Here is a 27,665-nt window from a genome sequence, read left to right on the forward strand (position 1 = left end):
ACTGGGCCCTATAGGACACCTAGCACACAAAGCTACCCTACCAACTCAGGGAAGCAGTGAAAATGTGGCAACAAAGAAACAGATCACAAATGAAAGAAATGGAGGAAAACAAATGACTGGCTATAGAATTCAAAACCACGGTTATAAGGCTTTTCAAGAATATCCTAGAAAAGGCCGATAAATATAACGAGACCCTCGAAGATATGAAAAAGGACCAACTAGAAATTAAACATACACTGACTGAAATAAAAAATATTATACAGAGATCCAACAGCAGACTAGAGGAACACAAGAATCAAGTCAAAGAATTGAAATACAAAGAAGCAAAAAACACTCAACCGAAAAAGCAAAAAGAAAAAAAAATCCAGAAAGTTGAAGATAGTGTAAGAAGCCTCTGGGACAACTTCAAGCGTACCAACATCCAAATTATGGGGGTGCCAGAAGAAGACAGAGAGCAAGATACTGAAAACCTATTTGAAGAAATAATGACTGAAAACTTCCCCCACCTGGTGAAAGAAATAGACTTACAGGTCCAGGAAGCGCACAGAACCCCAAACAAAAGGAATCCAAAGAGGACCACACCAAGACACATCATAATTAAAATGCCAAGAGCAAAAGACAAAGAGAGAATATTAAAAGCAGCAAGAGAAAAACAGTTAGTTACCTACAAGGGAGCACTCATACGATTGTCAGCTGATTTCTCAACAGAAACTATGCAGGCCAGATGGGAGTTGCAAGAAATTTTCAAAGTGATGAATAGCAAGAACCTACAACCAAGATTACTCTACCCAGCAAAGCTATCATTCAGAATTGAAGGGCAGATAAAGAGCTTCACAGATAAGAAAAAGCTAAAGGAGTTCATCACCACCAAACCAGGATTACATGAAATACTGAAAGGTATTCTTAAAGTTAAGAGGAAGAAGAAAAAAGTAAAGATAAAAATTATGAACAACAAATACATATCTATCAACAAGTGAACCTAAAAATCAAGTGAATTAAAAACCTGAGGAACAGAATAATCTGGTGAATATAATAGAATCAGGGGCATAGAAAGGGAGTGGACTGACAATTCTCAGGGGGAAAGGGGTATGGGGGGATTCAGGAAGAGACTGGACAAAAATCATACACCTATGGATGAGGACAGTGGTGGGGAGGTAAGGGCAGAAGGTGGGGTGGGAACCGGGTGGAGGGGAGCTATGGGGGGAAAAAGGAGAAACAATTGTGATAATCTGAATAAAGATTTATTAAAAAAAAAAAGAATTAGGATTCTGGACACAGTTGGGATTTAGGAATGACGTCTCTTAGGCCTAGGGAAGTGAGAGGAAACAGGGGCAGAAACTGGTCTGGGCAGAGTTGAGTCTGGGTTTTGGTTGGGGATCCGAGGGTGGTTAGGGCGGGGCCCAGCTGTGAGTGGAGCCCTACCGAGAATGGGGCGGGTCCTACCCTGGATCAGCCGGGTCACAGGGAGGCCACAGGTGGGCGTGGCCGGCATGGGCGGAACCAACCTGTGGGAGGGCGTGGCCGACATCCGCCGGCTGTCCCCAACCAGACCTTCCAGGGCCGCGGGGCGCACTTCCTAGTGTCACCGGTAGAGGGCGCAGGCCGCGGAGCCGGTCGCAGAGTCGGGAAGCCCGGAGGAGCGGGTGAGACCCCACTCACCCCAGCCGCCGCCATGAGAGCCGTGGTGCAGCGCGTCACCCGGGCCAGCGTCACAGGTCAGTCGGGCGGGGCCGGGCAGGGAGGAGCCGCCCCTGACCCCGCGCCGGCAGTCCCGGCCGCCCCGCCACCGATTCCCCGCGCGGTTCCCGGGCCGGTCTGTCCCCTGTGCCCGCGAGCTCGCACCCCGGCCGGGCTCGGGTCACCGCTACGGCCCCAGATCGCTGTTCTTGTGCCTGGGGGGCCCAGCGCGTCCCTGTCTGTAGGATCTCCTCTTTGGGTTCAGGATAAACACGCCTTATTATTCTTTTTATTTTGGTCCTGAGTACAGAGTGGCAGAACCTCCGGGAATCCGCATGGCCCGTTCTTCAGTGGAGTATTGCACAAACACGTAGGGAGCATTTCTGGAGCAAGAACACCCTCCTTTTCAAATTCTGTTTTAAATCCCCCATTTTCCCCAGTTTCTACATCCCTTATTTTTTATGGAGCTTGACTCGCACAGATGCGAGCTGTTTGTTCCTGTGGATGAGTTCTGACAATTGCATAGAGCCATGTGACCAGCCCCAGACTAGCTTCAGAGCGTTTCCTGCCGCAGGACATCCTCTTTCTCCCTCGCAGGACCCTGCAGGAATGGGGTCAGAATCTAAGGAATTCAGGGTGAAATATTTCTCTTTCCCATCGATTTCTTGTGGGCCACGTCACCCAACCATTAGTCATCACTTGATCACTGAAGTCTAATTTGTACAGTGATTAATGTTAATCACTGTTAACCGGGTCCAGATGACTCATGTAGGTAACGTAGGCGTTTTAAAAACTCAAACCAAGATAATACAGGTATTTTTTAAAAATTTAATGAATAATTTTAGATTTTTTTATAGACTTTTCTACTTTTATTGGCAGAATTATAATATTATTTCAGTCCAGGTAATTCCAGGTATTCTTCAAGCAGTCTATATACCAAATATGTGTTCTTGTGTTTGCAAAAATATAAATCTCAAAACAAAACAACAAAATTCCCTAAAGAAACAACCAAATCCAGCAAAACTACATACAGGTGTTTAGATCTGAGATTCAATTTTTCAACTCTGCCTAATGATTTTTAAGCTCTTCTGGTAACTGGTTTTACATATGGCCCTGGAGTAATAGGGAATAGAACAACACAGGGATTTATGGAATTTTAAAACAATTTTTAAAGATTTCATTTAATATTCAAAGTCACTAAACTAGGTAATTCGTAGAAGAAAAGATTTTTTGCTTTATGTGGTCATCAATAACAATGGCTAAACTTTCGAGAATTTCAGTTTTGATATTTTCTCTCTGAATTCTCCATTCTGGAATATTGAAAACATGTATTCTGTGAGATTTGCTGAATAGTTTGAGTGATTTTAGTTGACTATTTAAGTTATATATTTTTAGTTAAACAAATAAACCTACCTGCTATTAAAAGGATAAGCGTGAATTGTGGGAAGGTGTTAATAAAATGGAATTCTCTCAGTGCTAGAGGGACATTGGGGTTAGCCAGGCCTTCTGGTTGAATTATAATGGAAAGAGATTTTTTGATTCCTTAAAAATGTTACTGGCTCCACCAAAATGTGGCTGTAAGTTAATGACATTTTATTTCAGGAGTCTAAAATGTCACTTCCAATATTATGGTTGGGACAGAGTACACTATTAGGAGTCATATCTTATTATGTGAAAGACTCACTTTATGAGATTGGCAGGCAAATTTTGTTGCCTTAGCGTGGTTATTGTGGTAATCTAATTTAAAAAGCTTGGTTATGAAACATCTCAAGCATATTCATTTGGTTAAACAGGTGAGTAGTACGTAATCCCCATGTCCTGTCATTCAGCTTTAGCAGCTAAAATCTGAACAGAATCATAGAGCATTGGGAAGAGGATCTAAAATCGATGGGCTTTAATGTGTTAATTGGGGTGATGAACCTCAAAGAAGAGGTTCATGGGTGATGCCACTTGTACATGGAGAAACGGACCAAATATCTCAGACCTTTTCTAACCTGGTAACCTTTTGTCTAAAATTCTCACGTTTTTAAATTTGGAAATCCCTTTGTCTATAATAAAAGACCCCTTTGAATCTCCTAATTCTTCTATTTGTTCCAGGAGGAGGGGCAAAACTGGTCTAAAATAAGAGAGCATAATACCTTAATCAATAAAGAAATTAAAAAAAAAATAAAATAAGAGAGCAAACTGTGTCATCTATAGGCTTTGGGACATAATTTGTTTCTTAAGGAGACAATATTACATTGTAAAGATGTTGAAGCTTCAAATAGTGATTTGAATCACTTCAACTAATGATTCTACTTTTTAAAATCTACTCTAGAAGATAATCCTAATTATAGAAAACACTTTAAAGGGATAAGAAGGCAGAATACAGAGGACTTTTAGGACAGTGAAATGACCCATTGAGATACTGTAATGGTGGATACATGTCATTATATATGTCTTTGTCCAAATCCAAAGCACCAGGAGTGAACCCCAGTGTCAACTACGGATATTGGATGATCATGGTTTATCATTGTAGGCTTATCAGTTATAACAAATGTATCCCTGTGGTGGTTAGTCAGATCATTGTATGTAATGCAACTGTTCTACTGGATGAGATGCAACTGTTAAAAGATGTTTAGGAAAAGCTTATAACATGGAAAAATCCTAATGCAATGTTAAGAGAAAAGATGAGACACAATTTATATACAATATTTACAATATTACAATAATATTTTTTCTTCCTTATATTTTCTTATATTTTTCAATTTTTCTATAATGCATATTAACTTTAATGGTGGATATAGCTCAATAGTCATTATTTTTTAAATATTTTTTTTATATATATTTTATTGATTTCTTAGAGAGAGGAAGGAAGAGGGATAGATAGTCAGAAACATCGATGAGAGAGAAACATCGATCAGCTGCCCCTTGCACACCTCCCACTGGGGATGTGCCCGCAACCAAGTTACATGCCCTTGACCGGAATCGAACCTGGGACCCTTCAGTCCGCAGGCCGACGCTCTATCCACTGAGCCAAACCGGTTTTGGCAATAGTCATTATTTTTTAAGCTTTTAAAACATACTTTGGGGAAAATTTAGAATATATATTGATATTATAAAAAAGTAATACTTTTTTATGACTGATAGTTCGTTATATATATGCACCACTTCTTTATACATTCACCAATTTTTTAAAAATATTTTTTTATTGATTTCAAAGGGGAAGGGAGAGGGAGAAAGAGATTGAAACATCAATGATGAGAGAGAATCATTGATGGGCTGTCTTCTGCAGGTCCCCTACTGGGGATTGAGCCTGCAACCTAAGCATGTGCCCTGACCAGGAATCGAACCTGGGACCCTTCAGTCCTCAGGCCGATGCTCTATCCACTGAACCAAACTGGCTAGGGCTCCATTCACCTATTGATGGACAGTTAGGTTGCTTTATATCTTGGCTATTATAAATAATGCTTCATTGAACATATGGATGCCTATGTCTTTTTGATTTAGTGTTTTGGGTTTCTTCAGATAAATACCCAAAAGTGGAATTGCTGGTCCTTCATTGTCTCTTGTTATATAGTCTCTGTTTTAAAGTCTATTTTGTCTAGAGTAAGTATTGCTAACCCAGCTTTATTTTTTCACTTACATTTTTATGAAATATCTTTTTTGTAAAGACTTGTATATATATATATATTTTTTAATTACATTTTTTTATTGATTTCAAAGAGGAAGGGAGAGGGAGAGAGAAATAGAAACATCAACGATGAGAGAGAATCATTGATTGGCTGCCTCCTGCACGTCCCCCCACTGGGGATTGAGCCCGCAATGCAGGCATGTGCCCTTGACCAGAATCGAACCTGGGACCTTTCAGTCCTCAGGCCGATGCTCTATCCACTGAGCCAAACCGGCTAAGGCTGAAATATCTTTTTTCATTCCTTTACTTTCAGTCTGTGTGTGTCTTTCGATCTGAAATGAGTCTCTTGTAGGCAGCATATTTAAGGGTCTTATTTTCTTATCCATTTAGCCACCCTCTGTCTTTTGATTGGAACATTTAATCCATTTACATTTAAAATAATTATTGATACATATATATTTATTGTCATTTTATTATTCATAAAAAGAATGAAATCTTGCTGTCTGTAACATCATGGATGGACCTAGGGTACTGTGCTGAGTAAATTAAGTCAGACAGAGAAAAACAATGCCATATGATTTCACTTACATGTGGAATCTAAAAAACAAAACAAACAAACAGGCAGACCAGAAACAGACTCATAGATATAAAGAACATTTTGATGGTTGCCAGAGGGATGGGGGTTGGAGGAATGGATGAAAAAGGTGAAGGGATTAAGAAGTACAAAATTGCCGAAACCGGTTTGGCTCAGTGGATGGAGCGTCGGCCTGCGGACTGAAGGGTCCCGGGTTCGATTCCGGTCAAGGGCATGTACCTTGGTTGCGGTCACATCCCCAGTGGGAGGTGTGCAGGAGGCAGCTGATCGATGTTTCTCTCTCATCGATGTTTCTAGCTTTCTATCCCTCTCCTTTCCTCTCTGTAAAATATCAATAAAATATATTTAAAAAAAAAAAAAAAAAAAAAAAAAGAAGTACAAAATTGTAGTTACAAAATAATCATGGGGATGTGAAGTACAATGTAAGGAATATAGTCAATAATATTGTAATAACTATATATGATGTCAGATAGGTACTAGATTTATCAGGGTGATCACTTTGTAAGTTATATAAATGTCTAATCACAAGGTTATACACCTGAAACTAATGTAATATTGTATGTCAACTGTAATTAAAAAATAAAAAATTATTGAAATAGAAAAAAAGAAAATACTATTTATTTATTTTTAAAAATATATTCTTATTGATTTCAGAGAGGAAAGGAGAGGGAGAGAGAGAGAGAAAGGTCAATGATGAGAGAGAATCATTGATCGGCTGCCTCCTGCATGTCCCCTACTAGGGATCGAACCTGAAATCAGGGATATGCCCTGTCAAGAAATCGAACTGTGTGACCTTTTGGTTCATAGGTCGATGCTTAACCACTGAGCTATGCTGGCCTGGCCTTGTCAGGTATATTTATAGATATTATTATCCAATAGAAGCAAACAAGAAAATGGCAGAGTTGCCCCTCTTCTAATTGGAACATTAGGTCAGTACATGATAAAGTAAGAAAACAGCAATAATCTAATGAGATTTGGCAAAATGTTGACCAAAAAGATTAGAAAATTATGAAGATCAGTATTTGAAGGAAGGATTCGATTTTCCATCATAATGATGCATCTTGGCCTAAGTCCTGTGCCAACACTATTGGTAGTAGAGCATACATTTAACTATAAATACATACACAAATGTTTGGACTAGGAATATATGTTCAGAGATTATTTTAATGAATGAGTTGCATGATTTATTTTATTTTTAAAAAATATATTTTATTGATTTTTTTATAGAGAGGAAGGGAAAGGGATAGAGAATTAGAAACATCGATGAGAGAGAAACATCGATCAGCTGCCTCCTGCACACCCCCTACTGGGGATGTGCCCGCAACCAAGGTACATGCCCTTGACCGGAATTGAACCTGGGACCTTTCAGTCCGCAGGCCGACGCTCTATCCACTGAGCCAAACCAGTTAGGGCTGAGTTGCATGATTTAAAAAGATCTGGAAATCATTGGCTTAGAATGCAACTTTAGTACTAAACTGGGTCATAATAGTTTGCTGACTTGAAACTTTTAATATATTTCTCTTTTCTGGAGTAAGTAGAAAAATTATTTCTTTATTTTATGACATGTGTTTTCCATTTTGTGCTATGTATTGTGTTACCAGATTTGCTGATTCCAAGACAAGCAGGCATCTCCTGAGAATTAATATAGCTGAGCTGGATTCTCTGGGGAGGAAAACTTCTGTTTTTATAGATTGGCAAACTCCATCATAGAAAGTTTCAGGTGTCTTACCCAAGGTCACACAGATGAAAATGTGGCCCTCAAACCCTGCTTAGTGGTTGTTCACTTTAGAACACATTCATTCCAGATATAAAATCAGAATGGACATAAATTAGGATTATCTTACTGCATTTACATAACTCCTTTCATTTTTGAATACCTGCTGACTTTGCCAAAGAAGTTATAAGAATTATGTGTGATATTTGAATATTCCTGTGGTTATTTAAAAGTGTTTCATGGCACCTATATGGTTCTGAGTCTTTTTTATCTTTTGTTTCCTTTCTAGTTGGAGAAGAGCAGATAAGTGCCATTGGACAGGGCATCTGTGTGTTGCTGGGTATTTCTCTGGAAGATACACAGAAGGAACTGGAGCACATGTAAGATATGAATTTCTCTTTGTTTGCTTTTTTGCAAACACAGAGCAAAGTCATTGCTCTTTGTTTGTTTCAATCCTCACTTGAGGATATTTTTTCCATTGATTTTTAGAGAGAGTGGATGACAGAGGGAAAGACAGAGAGAAATATCTATGTGAGAGAAACACATCTATTGGTTGCCTCCTGCATGAGCCCTGACCAGGCCTTGGAAGGAGCCTGCAACAGAGGTACATGCTCTTGACCGGAATCGAACCCAGGACCCTTCGGTCCACAGGCCAATGCTCTATCCACTGAGCCAAACTGGCTAGGGCTAAGTCATTGCTGTTTGAATTGAATATGTTGTAGTTGTGTCCTACTAGAGGCCCGGTGCACAAATTAGTGCACGGTTGGGGTCCCTCTGCCTGGCCGGCGATCGGGGGGCTAATCGGGGCCCTCTCGCCCAGTCTCAATTGGGGCGGATGGGGGCTGGCCAGCCAGGGAGGGACTGTGGGAGGGCTTCAGGGCGGTCGACTGAACGGTGACCCATCGGTTGGACACTTAGCATATTACACTTTTATTATATAGGATTATATATAGGATATATGTGCACACACATACACATACTAGGAACTTCTATAGTATTTTGTTCTTATAAAGTGAGCCCCTGTTCTTTTATCAGTTTGACATTTGATGTAGTATGGTTATCTTCATGTTTCAGATGAGGAGATGAGGAAGAGTAACCTGTCAAATGTCACCCACTAAGTGAGCAGCAGAGCAGGGGTACCACTTAGCTTTCATCCCTATTTGCTGCTACTTCTGTGAACTATTCTCTTACTTAAAAACTGAATCTCTTTTCTTTTTAAAAAAATATATTTTTATTGATTTCAGAGAGGAGAGGAGACTGAGAGAAAGATAGAAACATCAATGATGAGAGAGAATCATTAATCATCTGCATCCTGCACACCCCTCATTGGGGATCGAGCCCACAAACCAGGCATGTGCCCTTGACCGGAATCGAACCCGGGACCCTTCAGTCCGCAGGCCGACGCTCTATCCACTGAGCCAAACCGGTTTCGGCATGAGCCTCTTTTTTTTTTTTTTTTTTTTTTTTTTTTTTTTTTTTTTTTCTTTTTTAAAATATATTTTATTGATATTTTACAGAGAGGAAGGGAGAGGGAGAGAGAGCTAGAAACACCGATGAGAGAGAAACATCAATCAGCTGCCTCCTGCACACCTCCCACTGGGGATGTGCCCGCAACCAAGGTACATGCCCTTGACCGGAATCGAACCTGGGACCCTTCAGTCCGCAGGCTGACGCTCTATCCACTGAGCCAAACCGGTTTCGGCTGAGCCTCTTTTTTTATGAATGGTTTCTGTTTTGTAATTTGAGAAATATGATGTGGCCCTGTTAATGCATTTTTAAAATGCCCAGCAATAAGGATCTGGATCTCGGGGAGGTTAAATTACTTGCCCAAAGTCACATACACATAGCAGAAAGCCCAAATCCGAATTAGAATCTAGGCTACCTGACCTGGAAGCCAGTGCTCCTTTTACTAACGTAGGGGTTCGTTATTGCTGTTGCCCGAATGGCTGTCTTAGTACAGCAGCTTTCCTCTCCCCCTGTTTACCCCAGCACCACTTGACACATTTACTCAGATGCTCGGATCTGTTTATTCTGCCCTTTGGTGCCCAGAGCCTGGGTATAACCCCACCCAATTGTCCCTTTTGTTTAGGTTGCAAATCCAAGTCCTGCTAAGGTGTTGATGACTAGTAGGGATAGTTCATTACCACTTCAGGGATGTTGGTATTTTAACAGCTCTCCCCTGGATACTTGAAATAGTAGAGTGGTGTAGTGGTTACAAACTGCGCTCTGGGTCTGAATCTCTTTATGTCTCTGACATTCTAGAGAGTTAATACTTAACTTGGTGGTTAAGAGATTTAACTCAACAGAAGACAAACCTTGGCTGTGGAGAGGAGGTGGTGAAAAGTGCCCACTACAGAGAGGACCCATCTGAAGAGTCAGTGAATTACTATTTGTAGAGCCCTTGAACATATCTTCAACAACATCCAAAAAGGTGGCTTTCCATTGGTGGAATTTCAACTTCCATGCAGGATGTTCTTTGCCATGCTCTTGAAATCTGATCTTATAAATGTTACCTAGTCCTCTTCCTTGCCAAGGTGGCTGTCCTTTGTCATCCACATGTATAGGACTTAAGGAGCATGTGACATAGTTATTAAAGTATTTTTCTCCAGATCTTTTTGTTTCTTTTTTTTCCCCCCAGATCTTTTATTAGAAGTTTTTTTTTAACATATTTTATTGATATTTTACAGAGAGGAAGGAAGAGGGATAGAGAGCTAGAAACATCGATGAGAGAGAAACATCGATCAGCTGCCTCCTGCACACCTCCCACTGGAGATGTGCCTGCAACCAAGGTACATGCCCTTGACCGGAATCGAACCCGGGACCCTCCAGTCCGCAGGCCGACGCTCTATCCACTGAGCCAAACCGGTTTTGGCCCCCCCAGATCTTTTTGTATATTTGTAGTAACACTAAGTTCTCTCCCAGGTATTTGCTGAATTGTCCATTTTGAGTAGCTCCAAGAAGGGGTGTACAAATGGGGTACCATTTACTCCAGTGTAAAGATTGAATTCTTCTATAAATAATTAGAATTAGACCCATGCTTTGATAATGGGTGGTTGTCATCTTGGCTCCAGTTCTAACTGGCACTGGCTGCTAGAGAGACCCACCAAAAAAAAAAAAAAAAAAAAAAAAAAGGAAATCCCCAAACTACCCTGTGAGACAGGACCACTATTACCTTGTATTACAGATGAGGAAACTGAGCACAGAGAAGAAAAGTAACTTGCTAAGGTCACACTTTCTGTAAGTGATGGGGTCAGCATTATGTTCTTGTTTGGCAGGATGCTGGTGACATTTGGAGGGTATGAAATGTATTGGGGGGCTTGTGATTCTTTAGCTAGCTCTCACTGCTATTTTTCCCCTTAGGGTCCGAAAGATTTTAAACCTACGTGTATTTGAGGATGAGAGTGGAAAGCACTGGTCGAAGAGTGTGATGGACAAACAGTACGAGGTGCTCTGTGTCAGCCAGTTCACCCTCCAGTGTGTCCTCAAGGGCAACAAGCCTGACTTCCACCTGGCAATGCCCACGGAGCAGGCAGAGAGCTTCTATAACAGCTTCCTGGAGCAGCTGCGCAAGACGTACCGGCCAGAGCTCATCAAAGGTAGGCAGGAGAGGCCCTGGGACACTTTGGAACAGGGGGAAAGAGAATCTGCAACTGCAATCTTTCCTTTGTCACAAAGTTTGTTATGTTTATTACTGACTTAAAACAACATGATGGCTGCTGCCACTGCTTGTTGCTATACATGTCCTCTGAATGCCCCTGATACCGTTTACCCTTTTTCATTCTTTTAGTCACATTTGAAAATGCTTACCAACCCAGAAGTGTGTTTGATATAGTGGTATTTTATTTTGGTCAATTACCCTACCTGACAGAAATACAGTGCAAGCTACAAATGTGAGCCACATGTCATTTTAAATTTCATATTTAAAAAAGTAAAAAGAAACAAGTGAAATTAATTTGAAAACTGTATTTTATTTAGCTTACTATGTCTAAAATATTATGATTTCACCATGTAATTAATATAAAAAGTTAAAATGAGATAACATATATATTTTGTGTACTCAAGTCTTCTAAATCTGGTGTGTAGTTTATACTTATAGCACATCTCAATTTGGACCAGCCACATTTCAAGTGCCCAAAAGCGGCGAGAGCCCAATGGCTGTAATATTGGACATATAGGTTTAGGTTTTTGCCTACCTGCTTATTGTCAGGAATGCCAACCTCATTTGACTAACCAAAATTTAGTCTAGAAAATGGCTTGGTGGAATAATGGTGCTGGTTTGTGGGAGAATTATGAATGTTTTTTTAAAAAAATATATTTTTATGATTTCAGAGAGGAAGGGAGAAGGAGAGAGAAATAGAAACATCAACGATGAAAGAGAATAATTGATTGGCTGCCCTCCTGCACACCCCCTACTGGGGATTCAGCCCACAACCCGGGCATGTGCCCTTGACTGGAATCGAACTTGGATCCCTTCAGTCCATAGGCTGACGCTTTATCCACTGAGCCAAACTGACTAGGGTGAATTATGAATCTTTTTAAGCAGGCCATTCATTTCTAGTCTGTTTTCATGGGGTTAAATTGCATTTAAGATCATCATGTTTTGCCTTTTTTTAAAAAAAATTTAAATTCTTTATTAAAGTATTACATGTGTCTCCTTTTTCCCCATTGACTTCTCCCCGGCCGTTCCCACTCCCCAGCATATGCCCTCACCCCAGTACTGTTTGTGTCCATGGGTTATGCTTATATGCATGCATTCAGGTCCTTTGGTTGATTTCTTACCCCTGCCCCTGTCTTCCCTCTGAGGTTGGATGGTCTGTTCCATGCTTCTGTGTCTCTGGATCTATTTTTTTTTAAAAATATATTTTATTGATATTTTACAGAGAGGAAGGGAGAGGGACAGAGAGCCAGAAACATCGATGAGAGAGAAACATCGATCAGCTGCCTCCTGCACACCTCCCACTGGGGATGTGCCCGCAACCAAGGTACATGCCCCTGACCGGAATCGAACCCGGGACCTTTCAGTCCGCAGGCCGACGCTCCATCCACTGAGCCAAACCGGTTTCGGCTCTGGATCTATTTTTGTTAATCAGTTTATGTTGTTCATTATATTCCACAAATGAGTGAGATCGTGTGATATTTATCTTTCTCCAACTGGCTTATTTCGTTTAGCATAAGGTTCATCCATGTTGTTGCAAATTGTAAGAGTTCCTTTTTTTTTTACAGCAGCATAGTATTCCATTGTGTAGATGTACCACAGGTTTTTAATCCACTCATCTGCTTTTGGGCACTTAGGCTGTTTCCAAATCTATGGTAAATTGCACTGCTATGAACATAGGGGTGCATATATCCTTTCTGATTGGTGTTTCTGATTTCTTGGGAAATATTCCTAGAAGTGGGATTACTGGGTCAAATGGGAGTTCCATTTTTAAGTTTTTGAGGAAACTCCATACTGTTTTCCACAGTGGCTGCACCAGTCTGCATTCCCACCAGCAGTGCACGAGGGTTCCTTTTTCTCCACATTTTTGCCAGCACTTGTCATTTGTTATGTTTTGCCCTTTTTCCTTCAGTTGGTTATTAGAAAAGAATGTTTAGCCTTTTTGCTAATGTACCTTAATAAGAGAACTTTCGAAGTAGATTGTTTCTTTTGCTGCCATTGTATCCTTTTCTAGACATCTAGTAGTTGTTAATAGTTAACTCTGTAGTATTTCCTACACTTTAACTTTCTCTGGATTAAACAAATCTTTTTTTTAATTTTTTTAAATTTATTTTTTATTTATTTTTATTTTTTGGGGGGGCAATGAACTGTCGTTATTTTGCTTTTTATTTATTTATTTATTTTTATATTTTATTGATATTTTACAGAGAGGAAGGGAGAGGGATAGAGAGCCAGAAACATCGATGAGAGAGAAACATCGATCAGCTGCCTCCTGCACACCTCCCACTGGGGATGTGCCCGCAACCAAGGTACATGCCCTTGACCGGAATCGAACCCGGGACCCTTCAGTCCGCAGGCCGACGCTCTATCCCCTGAGCCAAACCGGTTTCGGCTGGATTAAACAAATCTTGATCCCTTCTTTATTTGATCTATTTTTAAAAATATATTTTTTATTGAGAGGAAGGGAGAATGAGAGAGATAGAAGCATCAATGATGACAGAGAATTATTGATCAGCAGCATCCTGCACACCCGACACTGGGGATCGAGCCCACAACTTGGGCATGTGCCCTGACTGGGAATCGAACCATGATTCCAGGTTCATAGGTTGATGCTCAGCCACTGAGCCACGCCAGCTGGGCTATTTGATCTATTTTCAACTGTAAGTAATAAAAGTTGTTACCTGATTTTGAAGCTTTCTAGCAAAGCTCCACATTGAAGTTTGTCAGCTCATGTTTAGAAGAGTGATATTCCTACCCACTTTGGAATTTCCTTTTATTTTAATTCTCCTTTTCCTTGTGTAAATTGTCCATTTGCCATAAGGACAAATGGATTCTATATGATCAGGACACTCCTGCCTTAAATCAAATTCCAGTCTTTACCTGGGTCCTGGTAGGATACAATATATTTGCCTTTTCTGGAAATATCCAAGTCTAGAACTCTATTCACAAGTTTAGTCATGGATACCTTCAGTCTCTTTTTCCCACCCCGTGTCCACTGAGATCCTCTGACATGGCTTTGCTGCAAATGTGTTTCGTCCTAGAAGCAGGAGTTAAGGCAGATCCTCTGAATAATTATTTTTCTTTGCCGAGCCAAGGATTAAATGCCACCAGCATTGTTTTCTCTGCTTGATGTGTGTAGAATCTTCCCATGTCTGAGTAATGTCAAATGTATTTTAGAATGCACTGCAGGCTCTTGAAAGGGTGAGCACAAGCAACAGCATAAAAGCATAAGTGAAGGCACTTTAAATGGGAGAACATTGATGATTGTAAGGAATGATGCAGTGAAAACAAAATAGCATTCATCTAAGTCCTTAGAGTGTTGTGTGCATTATTGGGTGCTTTGTGTTCCTAAAAATGTCTTTTACTGCTTGAAATGATGTGTATTTTATCCAGGTAGTTATATGAAGTACCTGAAACAATGTACTATAGACAATATAATTTTATAATGGATCAGAATTTAAGCTCATGGGATGTGATACATCTGATCATTTTGATAAAAAGTCAACATGCATTATACAAAAAATTTTAATTACAATTTATTTGAAAACCCTTTGGACTTTCAGAAGCACTATAGTGATATCAACTTGCTCTTTCAGCTTTTTATCTCTTTTATGGTCTTCAGTGGAACACAATGTGTAGAGCAGCGGTCGCCAACTGGTGGTCCGCAGACCACTGGTGGTCCGTGAGGTCGGAAAGGTTGGCGGCCGATGGTGTAGAGCATGTTTTATTTATTATTTATTTATTTTAAAAATATATTTTATTGATTTTTTATAGAGAGGAAGGGAGAGGGATAGAGAGTCAGAAACATCGATGAGAGAGAAACATCGATCAGCTGCCTCCTGCACACCTCCCACTGGGGATGTGCCCGCAACCAAGGTACATGCCCTTGACCAGAATCAAACCTGGGACCTTTCAGTCCGCAGGCCGACGCTCTTTCCACTGAGCCAAACCGCTTAGGGCTATTTATTTTTATTTATTTGTTTTAAAATATATTTTTATTTATTTCAGAGAGGAAGGGAGGGGGAGAGAGAGAGAAACATCAGTGATGAGAGAATCATAGATTGGCTGCCTCCTGCATGCCCCCTACTGGGGATTGAGCCCACAACCTGGGCATCTGCCCTTGTCCGGAATCGAACCCGGGACCCCTCAGTCCACAGGCTGATGCTCTATCCACTGAGCCAAACCAGCTAGGGCTAGAGCATGTTTTACACACTTGCTGTCTTTTGGTTGAATTTAAAATTTTGGCTTCTATCTCCAACATGGAAAGTTCTCTGTTAGCTGAAGGGATGTTGGGATACAGATAAACTGCTAAATATTTTTTCTTTTTAAAAAAGATTTCTTAAAATTGATTTTAAAAGATAGAGGAAGGGAGAAGGAGAGAGAGAGAAACATTGATGTGAGAGTGAAACATCATTTGGCTGCCTCCTGCACGCCACTCTCCAGGGATTGATCCTGCAACTCAGGCATGTGCCCCGGGAATAAAACCAGCAAACTTGGTGCACGGGATGATGCCCAACCAACTGAGCCATACCTGCCAGGACCTTTTTTTTTTTTTAAATATATTTTATTGATTTTTTACAGAGAGGAAGGAAGAGGGATAGAGAGTTAGAAACATCGATGAGAGAGAAACATCGATCAGCTGCCTCTTGCACACCTCCCACTGGGGATGTGCCTGCAACCAAGTTACGTGCCCTTGACCGGAATCGAACCTGGGACCCTTCAGTCCGCAGGCCGACGCTCTATCCACTGAGCCAAACCGGTTTTGGCAGGACCTTTTTTAAAAAAAAAAAAAAAAAATTATTTTTCAATTACAGTTTGCATTCAAAGGTATTTTGTATTAGTTTCAGGTGTACAACACAACAGGTACACATATAGATTACAAAGTGTTCCCTCCGATAATTTAAGTGTCCACCTGGCACCATAGATAGTGACCACAATATTGTTGACTATATTCCCTATGCTTTACCTTATATGCTTATACCTATTTTGCAACTACCAGTTAGTTCTTAATCCCATCACCTTTTCTCACTTTGCCCCCTAGCAACCCTCCCCTCTGGCATCCATTAGTCTGTTCTCTGTATCCACTGTCAGCTTCTATTTTGTTTGCTCTTTAATTTTGCTTTTTAGATTCCACATATAAGTGATATCATATGGTAGTTCTCTTTCACTGTTTGGCTTATTTTACTTAGCATAATACCTCCTAGGTCCATTTGTGCTGTTGCAAGTGGTAATATTTCATTTTTTTTTAGATTTCATTATTTTTAAAGGCTGAGTAGTATTCCATTGTATATATGTACCACTGCTTTTTTTATTCACTCATCTATTGATCTATTGATTCAAGTTGCTTCCATGTCTTGACTCTTGGTTTAATTAGATTGAACATTTATTTTACTTCCTTTCTCTGTAATGATTGAAACTATTTTAAACTTATATTTAATGTATTTCTCTTATTTATTGTTGAGGATTGAATAGAGGGAAGATTGTTCTCTGCTTTATTCCTTCTCTCTCTTTCTTCATTGCTCCATCTGGTGCCCATGTGCTTTCAGGCATTTCCCAGGCTAGTTGCAGCTCTTCTGCACAGACCCAGTCATAGCTCATGTGCTGGACAGGGAAGTCCCCGATTTTGGTTTCCAGTCTGCTTGCTGATGTGACCTGAAGTAATTTCCCTGAATTTGGTGTGGAATGGGAACCCTAGAAGGCAAGCTTGTTATGGTTTGGTCCTCATATATTTTTAAAATTATTATTATTGTTGAAAAGCATGCCAAAGTACATCTGTTAGGGGCTTATTGTGTGCCAGGCCCTGTGAAAGAGTAAACATTCTCTATTCTTATCTAATTACATCATCACAGAACCCTTTAGGGTGGCACTAGGATTACCCCTCATTCTGCAGATGAGGAAACTGAGGTGCAGAAGGTCACTCAGCATACAAGTGGCAGAGCCTGGAATGGTCCCAGCAGCCATCTCTGCGGTCTGAGCTTCGCTGACAGCTTTGCTTCACTGTAAAAGTCACATTCTCTTGACTTGTTGGCCTTTCCTTATCCTTCTGAATTCAGCACATCTTTTGGAACTTTTATGTCTTCTCTGCTGTGCTCAGGGAAATCAGTGGGCAGGTTTTTGGACCTCAAGTAGGTCTAGTAAGAGGGGAGCAGTATAGTCTGAGGCCTGGGGTCTTTTATCTCAGAACAGGGATGTTAACCTGGAATTTTAGTCCTTTTTCTGTTGGGGGAGATATTGTTGCTTCTACTCATAATTTTGTCTCCTGTATCAATAAGACACTGTTTATCTGTTGGCCCTTGTACTAGGCTCTGGGTATATAGTGTTGAGCAGGAGAGATGCTGTCCCTGCTGTAAAGCTCACAGTTTAGTGGGGAAGAGAGAGAGTGAGCAAACACAGTTGCTATAACAAGAAAAATGTTCCTGAAGAGCTCACGTTCTGCAAAACCACCACTAAAACTATCATGCTCCTGGGCAAACCCCTAAAGAACTGTGGTTGAGCCAAAAGGAAGAAGGCACTTGTTTTCCACTTTCATAAAATACTAGAGGCCCAGTGCACAAAATTCGTGCACTGGTGGGGGGTGTCCCTCAGCCCAGCCTGCACCCTCTCCAATCTGGGACCCCTCGAGGGATGTCCGACTGCCAGTTTAGGCCCAATCCCTGCGACCATCTTGTGATGACATGGGGCGGGCGGGCATCTTGTGATGATGTGAGGGAAGCCATCTTGTGACAGTGTGGGGGCAGCCATCTTATGATGCGAGCGTGTGAGGGTCAATTTGCATATTACCTCTTTATTATATAGGATAGTCAAAGGGCTTCTGCTTCCAGTGCCAAGGGCTTTTCCTTTCTCTGCTGAAGGTGGTCTTTTTTATTCTGCTGTTCTGACTGTCCTTGCCTGAGTAAACCCAATTTGGACCCCATGCAGCCTCTGTGTTATACACACATTCTCTTATTTGCCAGTTGTGTATGAGCAAATTCTCATTACAGAACAAGTGTTGGGCCAGAACCTTCTAACCAGTGTGATGTATGCCTTGAGGGAATATTTGGGGATGAATAATAAGGGTAGGTCCTAAGGTAACTGATGCGGTTGGGCTCATTTCTGTCTGTTCTGTATATGGGTCATGTGTTGGACCTTTAAAAATTTTTTTTTTGTTAATCCTTATCCGAGGATGTTTTCTCCATTGATTTTTAGAGAGAGTAGAAGGGAGGGGGAGAAACAGAGAGAGAGAAACATTGATGTGAGAGAGACACATCAATTGGTTGCTTCCCATATGCACCCTGATCAGCACTGGGGATCAAGCCTGCAACTGAGGTATGTGGCCTTGATCAGAATCGAACCCATGACACTTCAGTCCGTGGGCTGGTGCTCTAACCACTGAGAAAAACGGTTAGGGCAGGACCTTCTTGATTCATCACACTGATACCTATGTAAAAGTTTTTTTTAAAAAAAATATATTTTATTGATTTTTTACAGAGAGGAAGGGAGAGGGACAGAGAGTTAGAAATATCGATGAGAGAGAAACATTGATCAGCTGCCTCCTGCACACCCCCCACTGGGGATGTGCCCACAACCAAGGTACATGCTCTTAACCGGGATCGAACCTGGGACCTTCAGTCTGCAAGCTGACGCTCTATCCACTGAGCCAAACCGGTTTTGGCGATGTAAAAGGTTTTTAATATTTATGCATGTACTGGGCCTGTGCTCTCAGCCTGGTTAATAGACCCTGTGGCTACTAAACAGATACCTACAGTTCTGTAATCACCACCACAATCAAGGCACAGAACAGCCCCAACATCCCCCCTACACTTGCTGCCTTTTGTAGTCATCTTTTCCCTCCTCTCCAGCCCCTGGCAACTACTGATCTGTTTTCTGTGTCTATAAAGTACTGCACACTTTTGGATCAAGGGTAGAGCTGAGGTTTTCAGGGTGGCCAGTCACCCTCCTGGAGGATAAACTGCATAGACAGATTCTCTTGAATGCCCATCCATCAGCATTTTTATACAGGTGACAATGGGTTAAAAATGAACATCCAAGGCATATGAAGTTTGAAGGGAGGAACCTCAGATCTTTCTAGAGAAGGAGGACACTCATCTAGGTCACTTAGGCAGTCAGGAGCAGAACAGATTAGGGTGCGCGTGAGCCAGTCCCGGATGGAGCAGGGAGCATTGTGTCCATGTGGGGAATCTACAGAGTGACTGTGGGACCTGTGCTGGGCCACAGAGTTAAGGGGTCAGAATTGGGGTGGAACTGAAGTGAGGTGGGGTCCCAGCTGCTTACTGCAAAAGTAGCTGAAGCTTCTGAAATGGGTAGAATGCTTCTGAGTATAAGAAACAGACAGCCCCATCCAGTCGTCTTAAATAATAGAGGGCTTACTGCTGTATGACTGAAACATACAGAGGTGTGGGGAGTTCAGATTCAGCTGGAGCTGGAGATTCCTCTGTCATCACTGCTGTCACTGTTTCCTTGGGATTCTCTGAGCCCTGCTTTCCCCTGCAGGGGTCAGCTTTGTTCTCAGGCTGGCCTTCCTCAGGATGGTAACTGTGATTGCTCTCTTCACAATTCACCATCTCAGTAAAGAGAACAAGCCTTTGTCTCTGCATTCTAAGCAGAGTTCCTCAAGGTCACTTGATAGCCTGGGTCACATGTCCACCCTTGAATGTATGTGGGATGGACTGCCTGGCTCAGCTGAGGTCATGTGCTTCATGGCGTGTGGAGTCAGCCTCCTGGGACCATCTGGAGCCACAGTGGGGATCTGAGTCTGTTGGGGAGGAGGACGGGGTAAATGCATGCTGGGAGGGGTACTGGAAAGTTTCACTCTGACCTTTACTTGCTTTATTGGTGGGCTGCCGGAAGGTGGGCAAAGGCAGTAGACAGTCCTGGGTACTGTGTCTTCTTGGGACAGAGGTGGGGAGGGGACTGTCCTAGATGTGTGTGTGATTAATGAGGGTGTTACTTTTACTCGAGTCTCTCTTCAGCAGAGACAAATGGCATAATTACCCTGAGAGGCACACTGGGGCCTATTCTGCCCCAATTAGCCTTGACTTAGTACTTTAAACCAAGCCGACCCACTACATCCCCATGACCAGGAACCTCAGCGCCCTTTGCCTATTTGGGTGCAGATTGTTGGGAATCTCCTGCTTTTGTGTCTACCCTTGCACCCCTCCCCACTCTAGTCTGGTTCTACCAGCCCCCAACTCTTTGGCTTTGTTAGGGCATCTCCTCTTTATGAGAACTTGCCTCCCTTGCCTTATGCTCTGGTTATTTATTGCTATGTAACATACTGTCCCAGAACTTAGTGGCTTAAAAATAACTCTAGTGTCTTCCTCACAATTTTGTGGGTCAGGAAACTAGGAAGGGCTTGTCTCTGATCTATGTGGTGTTGGCTGCGCTGGAGGATCTGCTTCTAGGTTGGCCTCTGTGCTTCTTTTCTTTCTTTTTTTTTTTTTTTAATATATTTTATTGATTTATTACAGAGAGGAAGGGAGAGGGATAGAGATTTAGAAACATAGATGAGAGAGACACATCGATCAGCTGCCTCCTGCACACCCGCTACTGGGGATGTGCCCGCAACCAAGGTACATGCCCTTGACTGGAATCGAACCTGGGACCCTTCAGTCTGCAGGCCGACACTCTATCCACTGAGCCAAACCAGTCTGGGCTGCCTCTGTGCTTCTTATTCCTCCTCTCTCCTCCTCATCTTATCCTCCAGGGCCTCATGGCTGTCTCACAGCCTGGTGGCCTCAGGATAGTGGGATCTCTAATATGGTGAATGGCTACTTCCAGAGTGAGCATTCCAAGAGCGGGTGTTCCAAGAGACCAGAGAAGGAAGTGCAAGCCCTGGCTGGGCCTGGAAAGTAGTGCAGCATCTCTCCTACCACAGGCTTTTGGGCAGAGCAGTCTCGCAGCCCTCCCAGATTCAAAGGGAGGGATATAGAGCCACCTTGAGATGAAAGAAAGTCAAAGAATGTGGGGCCATCTTTAATCCTTTACAGCTCATAACTCTGGTGCTGTCAAGGATTGTTCTCATTCTCTGGCTCTTCTTCAAAGAATTGCTCTAGGGGAAAATAATCTAGTGTACAAAGTCATCAGTTTTTCCCCTCTACTGCAGAATGAGCCAGAGGTTGAGGGTGCTTTATTGGACCCCCAGACCGACTGAGTGGGTTCAGGAAACTGGGTTCAGATGTGGGCCTTTGCAGCCCCCGAGGAATCTTCATTCTTCAGGAAAATCCTGTGTTCAGTGGGAGGCCTTAAACACTCTCAAATTTGACTGGTGAGCATGCATTGCTTTTATAGCTAGAAAAAATATTATACCAAAATGGAATAGTTAAAAGGAAGGTTTCTGCTCTCAAGCTGCTTGTTCCAGCCCTGAGCTATTTGTATTGCGCTCCGGAAGCATTCACCTGTCGGCTTTGTTCAGCAAATCAGAAGCTGTTATGGGATTAAAAAGCGCTGCCCGCGTATTCTCTGTGGGTTCTGATCTATCATGAGCTTAAGAAATGTGCAAAGACATTTAAGGAGCGCAGCAGCTTTGTGGTTGTTCAACTCTGTTCACTTTGTGGGGTGTCCATTATGTCCATGTCCCCTACAGGTTCATAATGCAGAGAGAAGGTGCCAGAAGGGGGAGACAACACCTAGTGTTTGCTTCATGGTTAGTGTTAATTTTTGTGGATTTGTTTAATTTTCTACTCTTTTCACTACTTAAAACGTTTTAGCAGCGTGAGTGAGCTTTCAGTGGAAGCCTGCTTTATATGCTTTGGCAAGGGCTGTGGTTAATGTAAATTTAGGAAATCACAATGTGGGATCACATCTGCATTGCTGATAGATGGCAAGGCTGGCTGACTGCGGCACACGCTGATGTTGTCGTGCACAAGTTTGATGCAGATATGCGACTGATTTTGGTGAAATCAATTAATATTTTCTGTCCTTTTATTCTCTTTAGTAATTTGCTTATGAACTTCCTTATCTATATCTGCATATGTCTTTTTGGTCTTACACTTAAACTATGCTATACCTGTGGCTAAAATTTATACCTTCCCTCTGCCTAAATGGCAAACTATCCATTTTTGTTTTTAAATTCCAGCTTTTCATGATTTCTATAGTTGATTATTCAAAATAAACCGAATTTTACCAGTTCTCCTTTCCCACCTAAATAGGTGTTTATGGTCACTTTAGAAACAGTGTAAGTTTATTTGCTATTGGTTCACTTGTGCGTGGACTTGACCCTCAGGCTGGCTCACAGTGAGGCTCAACATCCAACACAGTGTGCAGGCTTCTGTGCTTCTCACAGGAAGCAGAATTCACCACAGCAGGGTTTGGAGCCTGCCAATATCTCCCTGTGGATATACTGCTTGTGAAGTTTTTTGATAGTGTTCTGTTGTTTTCTGATGGTGGCCACTGGGTTTATTTGGGCCCCTTCAGGGGGTTGCTGGTGCAGGCCAATGTCAGATGCTGTTTTTGACTGGCTCTCTGAACCCTGTTTGGAGCTATCAGCAATCCACAGCTTATGGCTCCCTCTGCTGGAGCTGTGTGTGTTTGGAAAGGACCAAGCTGCACACCAATATCTGTTTTTCCTGGCCCCAGGTAGGAAGCAGATCAGACAAATTCAAAGCACCCAGAATTCCACCTCTGCTTTCAGGCTGATTATTAGTCTCAGTCACTTAATGAGCCTCTGCCTATAGACCTCTGCAGGGCAAAAACACCACAGGGTGGGGTGAGAGGGTTTCCATTGGGCGGGGCAATCTCCCCTTCTCCCCAACCCAGTGCTCCTGGATGGTAAACATCTGCGTGAGGAAGATGGCCTCTGCAGTATGGGGGAATGTCTCAGCACAGGGATCTAGGTTTCTCTCCTTTCAGCTCTTTCCCCAGAGTCACCAACCTCAGATTCTCCTCACACAGCTCTCATCCACTCTGCCTCCCTCTGCCGGAGCCAAAGGTGAGTGGCTGCACATGAAATTTTGTGTGTTGGCTCCTTTAAAAGGATGCCTGCATTTCTAGCTATCTCTCCTTGCCAGACAGAAACCCCACTGCTTATCACAGCCAGATGTTATGTGGGCACCTTTCCGAGTTCTGGTGCTCTGGCCTGGGGAGCCTGGTTTGAGGTTTAGACCCCAGACTTCTCAGTGGGAACTGCCCTGCAGCTGAGATATCCCTCTGGAACTTCAGCTGCTGCCTGTGGGAGCCCAGCCAGCCCTCTCGCGCCTCTGCACTTCCTGCCAGTCTTGATGTGGCATGCTTTTTATGTTCTTGGTTATAAGAGTTTTTCCAGTTAGTCTTCAGTTGGTTATTCAGGATGATTTTTCTACATTTTAGTTGTAATTCTAGTTTGGTCCTGGGAGAATGTCAGTGTAGCTTCCTTCCACTTAATCCACCACCATCTTGGAATCTCCTCGTAGCTATTCTATAAAATATATATTGATTTCAGAGAGGAAGGGAGAGGGAGAGAGAGATAGAAACATCAATAATGAGAGAGAATCATTGATTGGCAGCCTCCTGTATGCCCCATACTAAGGATCAAACTTGCAACCCAGGCATGTGCCCTGACTGGGAATCGAATTGTGACCTCTTGGTTCATAGGTTGACGCTCAACCACTGAGCCATGCCAGCCAGGCATCCTTCTAGCTATTATTAATTATTATTATTATTATTTTTTTAACAATATGTTTTTATTGATTTCAGAGAGGAAGGGAGAGGGAGAGAGAGAGACAGAAACATCAATGATGAGAGAGAATCATTGGTCGGCTGCCTTCTGCACACCCCCTCCTGGAGATCAAGCCCACAACCAGGGCATATGCCTGCCGGGGTTCTTGTTCCGGCATTAAGAAGGGTTAAGCAATATGGAGAAAGGCTGTATGTAACTTAAGTAAGAGTCCCCAGATGAAAGAGAATTTTGAAAGACATTGGGGGAGAGAAACCAAGATGGCGGCATAGGTAAACACCTAAACTGCTGCCTCGCACAACAATATCAAAACTACAACTAAAAGACAAAACGGAGGAGAAACCAAGATGGTGGCATACGTAAGCACCTAAACTGATGCTTCGCACAACAATTTCAAAACTACAACTAAAAGACAGAACGGACACCATCCAGAACCACAGGAAAGCTGGCTGAGTGAAAATTCTACAACTAGAAGGAAAGAGAAAAGCTCACAGAGAATTGGAGGTACGGCAAAGGGTCTTTGTGCGTGCAGAGAGGAAGGGCGGCTGAGAGCCTGGCTGACTTTCTCTGGCGGAAGGGGGAAGGAAGCCCCCGACCGCACTGAACCCCAGTTCTGACTGCACTGAACCCCAGTTCCAGGCGAGCCCCTGGGGACCCATGCTCTTACGGGGGGGGAATCTGGACTCTCGGGCGGAGACTCGGGAGCCGGGGAAGGGAGAGGTCTGGGGGCGCGCACATGCCAGTGCGCACAAAGGCTGCGGAGGTTGTCACAGGCTTTCCCTAGTTGAAGGGAGTCAGAAGCTCCTGACGGCACTGAGCCCCAGTTCTGACTGCACTGAACCCCAGTTCCAGGCGAGCCCCTGGGGACCCACGCTCTTGTGGGGGGAATCTGGACTCTCGGGCGGAGACTCGGGAGCCGAGGAAGGCAGAGGTCTGAGGCACGCGCGTGCTCGCAAGGGCAAGGCTGACGGGAAGCCAAGGCTGTCTGCTCCGCCCTGAGACTCCACCCCATCCAAGCTGAGCACAGAGGCTTTTCCAATTTGGCAAGTCTAATCCTATAAGGCTGTCTCCAGCACCGAACTTCTCCCAGCGTAGACACAGCTGATCCTCACAGCCAACTGGCCTGGAGGTCAATTCCTCCCAGTGATACCAATAACAATCAAGACTTAACTACAACAAGGCTGTACACACAGTCCACAAAGTGGTGCACCAAGAGTGTCCACCTCAGGTTAACTGGGGAGGCAGACCCACTGGGCCATATAGAAAACCTAGCACACAAATCTACCCTACCAACTCAGGGAAGCAGTGAAAATGCGGCGTCAAAGAAACAGATCACAAATGAAAGAAATGGAGGAAAACAAACGACTGGATATAGAATTCAAAACCACGGTTATAAGGCTTTTCAAGAATATCCTAGAAAAGGCCGATAAATATAACGAGACCCTCGAAGATATGAAAAAGGACCAACTAGATATTAAACATACACTGACTGAAATAAAAAATATTATACAGAGACCCAAAAACAGACTAGAGGAACACAAGAATCAAGTCAAAGAATTGAAATACAAAGGAGCAAAAAACACTCAACCGAAAAAGCAAAAAGCAAAAAAAAAATCCAAAAAGTTGAAGATAATGTAAGAAGCCTCTTGGACAACTTCAAGCATACCAACATCAGAATTATGGGGGTGCCAGAAGAAGAGAGAGAGCAAGATACTGAAAACCTATTTGAAGAAATAATGACTGAAAACTTCCCCCACCTGGTGAAAGAAATAGACTAACAAGTCCAGGAAGTGCACAGAACCCCAAACAAAAGGAATCTAAAGAGGACCGCACCAAGACACATCATAATTAAAATGCCAAGAGCAAAAGACAAAGAGAATATTAAAAGCAGCAAGAGAAAAACAGTTAGTTACCTACAAGGGAGCACCCATACAACTGTCAGCTGATTTCTCAACACAAACTATGCAGGCCAGACGGGAGTGGCAAGAAATATTCAAAGTGATGAATAGCAAGAACCTACAACCAAGATTACTCTACCCAGCAAAGCTATCATTTAGAATTGAAGGTCAGATAAAAAGCTTCACAGATAAGAAAAAGCTAAGGGAGTTCATCACCACCAAACCAGTATTATATGAAATGCTGAAAGGTATTCTTTTTTTTTTTTAAAGTTAAGTTTATCATTTTTATTTTTTTTATTTTATTTTTTTTTTTAAATATATTTTATTGATATTTTACAGAGAGGAAGGGAGAGGGATAGAGAGTTAGAAACATCGACGAGAGAGAAACATCGATCAGCTGCCTCCTGCACACCTCCTATTGGAGATGTGCCTGCAACCAAGGTACATGCCCTTGACCGGAATCGAACCCGGGACCCTTCAGTCCGCAGGCTGACGCTCTACCCACTGAGCCAAACCGGTTTTGGCAAGTTTATCATTTTTAAAAAAATATATTTTATTGATATTTTACAGAGAGGAAGGGAGAGGGATAGAGAGATAGAAACATTGATGAGCTGCCTCCTGCACACCTCCTACTGGGGATGTGCCCGCAACCAAGGTACATGCCCTTGACCGGAATTGAACCTGGGACCTTTCAGTCCACAGGCCGACGCTCTATCCACTGAGCCAAACCGGTTTCGGCATGAAAGGTATTCTTAAAGAAGAGGAAGAAGAAAAAAGTAAAGACAAAAATTATGAACAACAAATACACATCTATCAACAAGTGAACCTAAAAATCAAGTGAATTAAAAACCTGAGGAACAGAATAATCTGGTGAATATAATAGAATCAGGGGCATAGAAAGGGAGTGGACTGATAATTCTCAGGGGAAAGGGGTATGGGGGGTTCATGAAGAGACTGGACAAAAATCATACACCTATGGATAAGGATAGTGGGGGGGAGGTAAGGGCAGAAGGTGGGGTGGGAACCGGGTGGAGGGAGCTATGGTGGGAAAAAGGAGAAACAATTGTAATAATCTGAATAAAGATTTATTAATAAATAAATAAATAAATAAATAAATAAATAAATAAAAATAGAAAAAAAAATAAAAGACAAAACGGACATCATCCAGAACCACAGGAAAGCTGGCTGAGTGGAAATTCTACAACTAGAAGGAAAGAGGAAAGCACATTGAGACTCAGAGGAACTGCAAAAGGCTGAGGTACAGAGAAGCACAAGTGCACGGAGAGGACGGGTGGCTGAGTGCACGGGCGGCTGAGAGCGCGGCTGGCTTTCTAAAGTGGGAGGGAGACGGAAGCTCCTGATTGCGCTGAACTCCTGTTCTGGGTGAGTTTCTGTGAACCCAGATTCATTCGGGGAGAAACTGGACTGTCAGGAAAAGAGAAAACACACTGAGACTCAGGGGAGCTGTGGAAGGCAGAGGTCCGGAGGCACACGCACGCAGAGAGGATGGGCGGCTGAGTGCACAGGTGGCTGAGTGCGTGGCTGACTTTCTAAAGTCGGAGGGAGATAGATGGAAGCTCCAGACTGCGCTGAACTCCAGTTCCGGGTGAGTTTCTGGGAACCCAGACTCATTCGGGGAGAAACTGGACTGTCTGGCAGTGGGCGAAACTCGAGGGTGGCTTTCTCTCAGAGGTGCTTACAGCGATTACCGAGGGACACTGAGACCCAGGGGCCTAATGGGCAGGGCTGACGGGAAGCCAAGGCTGTCTGCTCCGCCCTGAGACTCTGCCCCATCCAAGCTGAGCACAGAGGCTTTTGCAATTTTGCAAGTCTTGTCTCATAAGGGTGTCTCCAGCACAGAAGT

General features: G+C 42.8%; 1 protein-coding gene across 2 annotated transcripts in view; it reads left to right on the top strand.

The window, feature by feature from the left end:
- The first annotated feature begins 1,483 nt into the window (after nt 1-1,483).
- Nucleotides 1,484-27,665, top strand: part of DTD1 (D-aminoacyl-tRNA deacylase 1) — a 196,425-nt gene continuing 170,243 nt past the window's right edge. Inside the window, exons 1-3 of one of the 2 annotated variants that reach the window (XM_080684541.1) lie at nt 1,484-1,715; nt 7,889-7,979; nt 10,960-11,195. In XM_080684541.1, the coding sequence (XP_080540667.1) occupies nt 1,673-1,715; nt 7,889-7,979; nt 10,960-11,195 (370 nt within the window). In that variant the 5' untranslated portion in view covers nt 1,484-1,672. The remainder of the gene's footprint in view (nt 1,716-7,888; nt 7,980-10,959; nt 11,196-27,665) is intronic. The other variant, XM_080684542.1, reaches the window with a different exon arrangement.

This window comes from Plecotus auritus (assembly GCF_963455305.1).
Source record: "Plecotus auritus genome assembly, chromosome: 8".
NCBI classification, from domain to species: Eukaryota; Metazoa; Chordata; class Mammalia; order Chiroptera; family Vespertilionidae; genus Plecotus; species Plecotus auritus.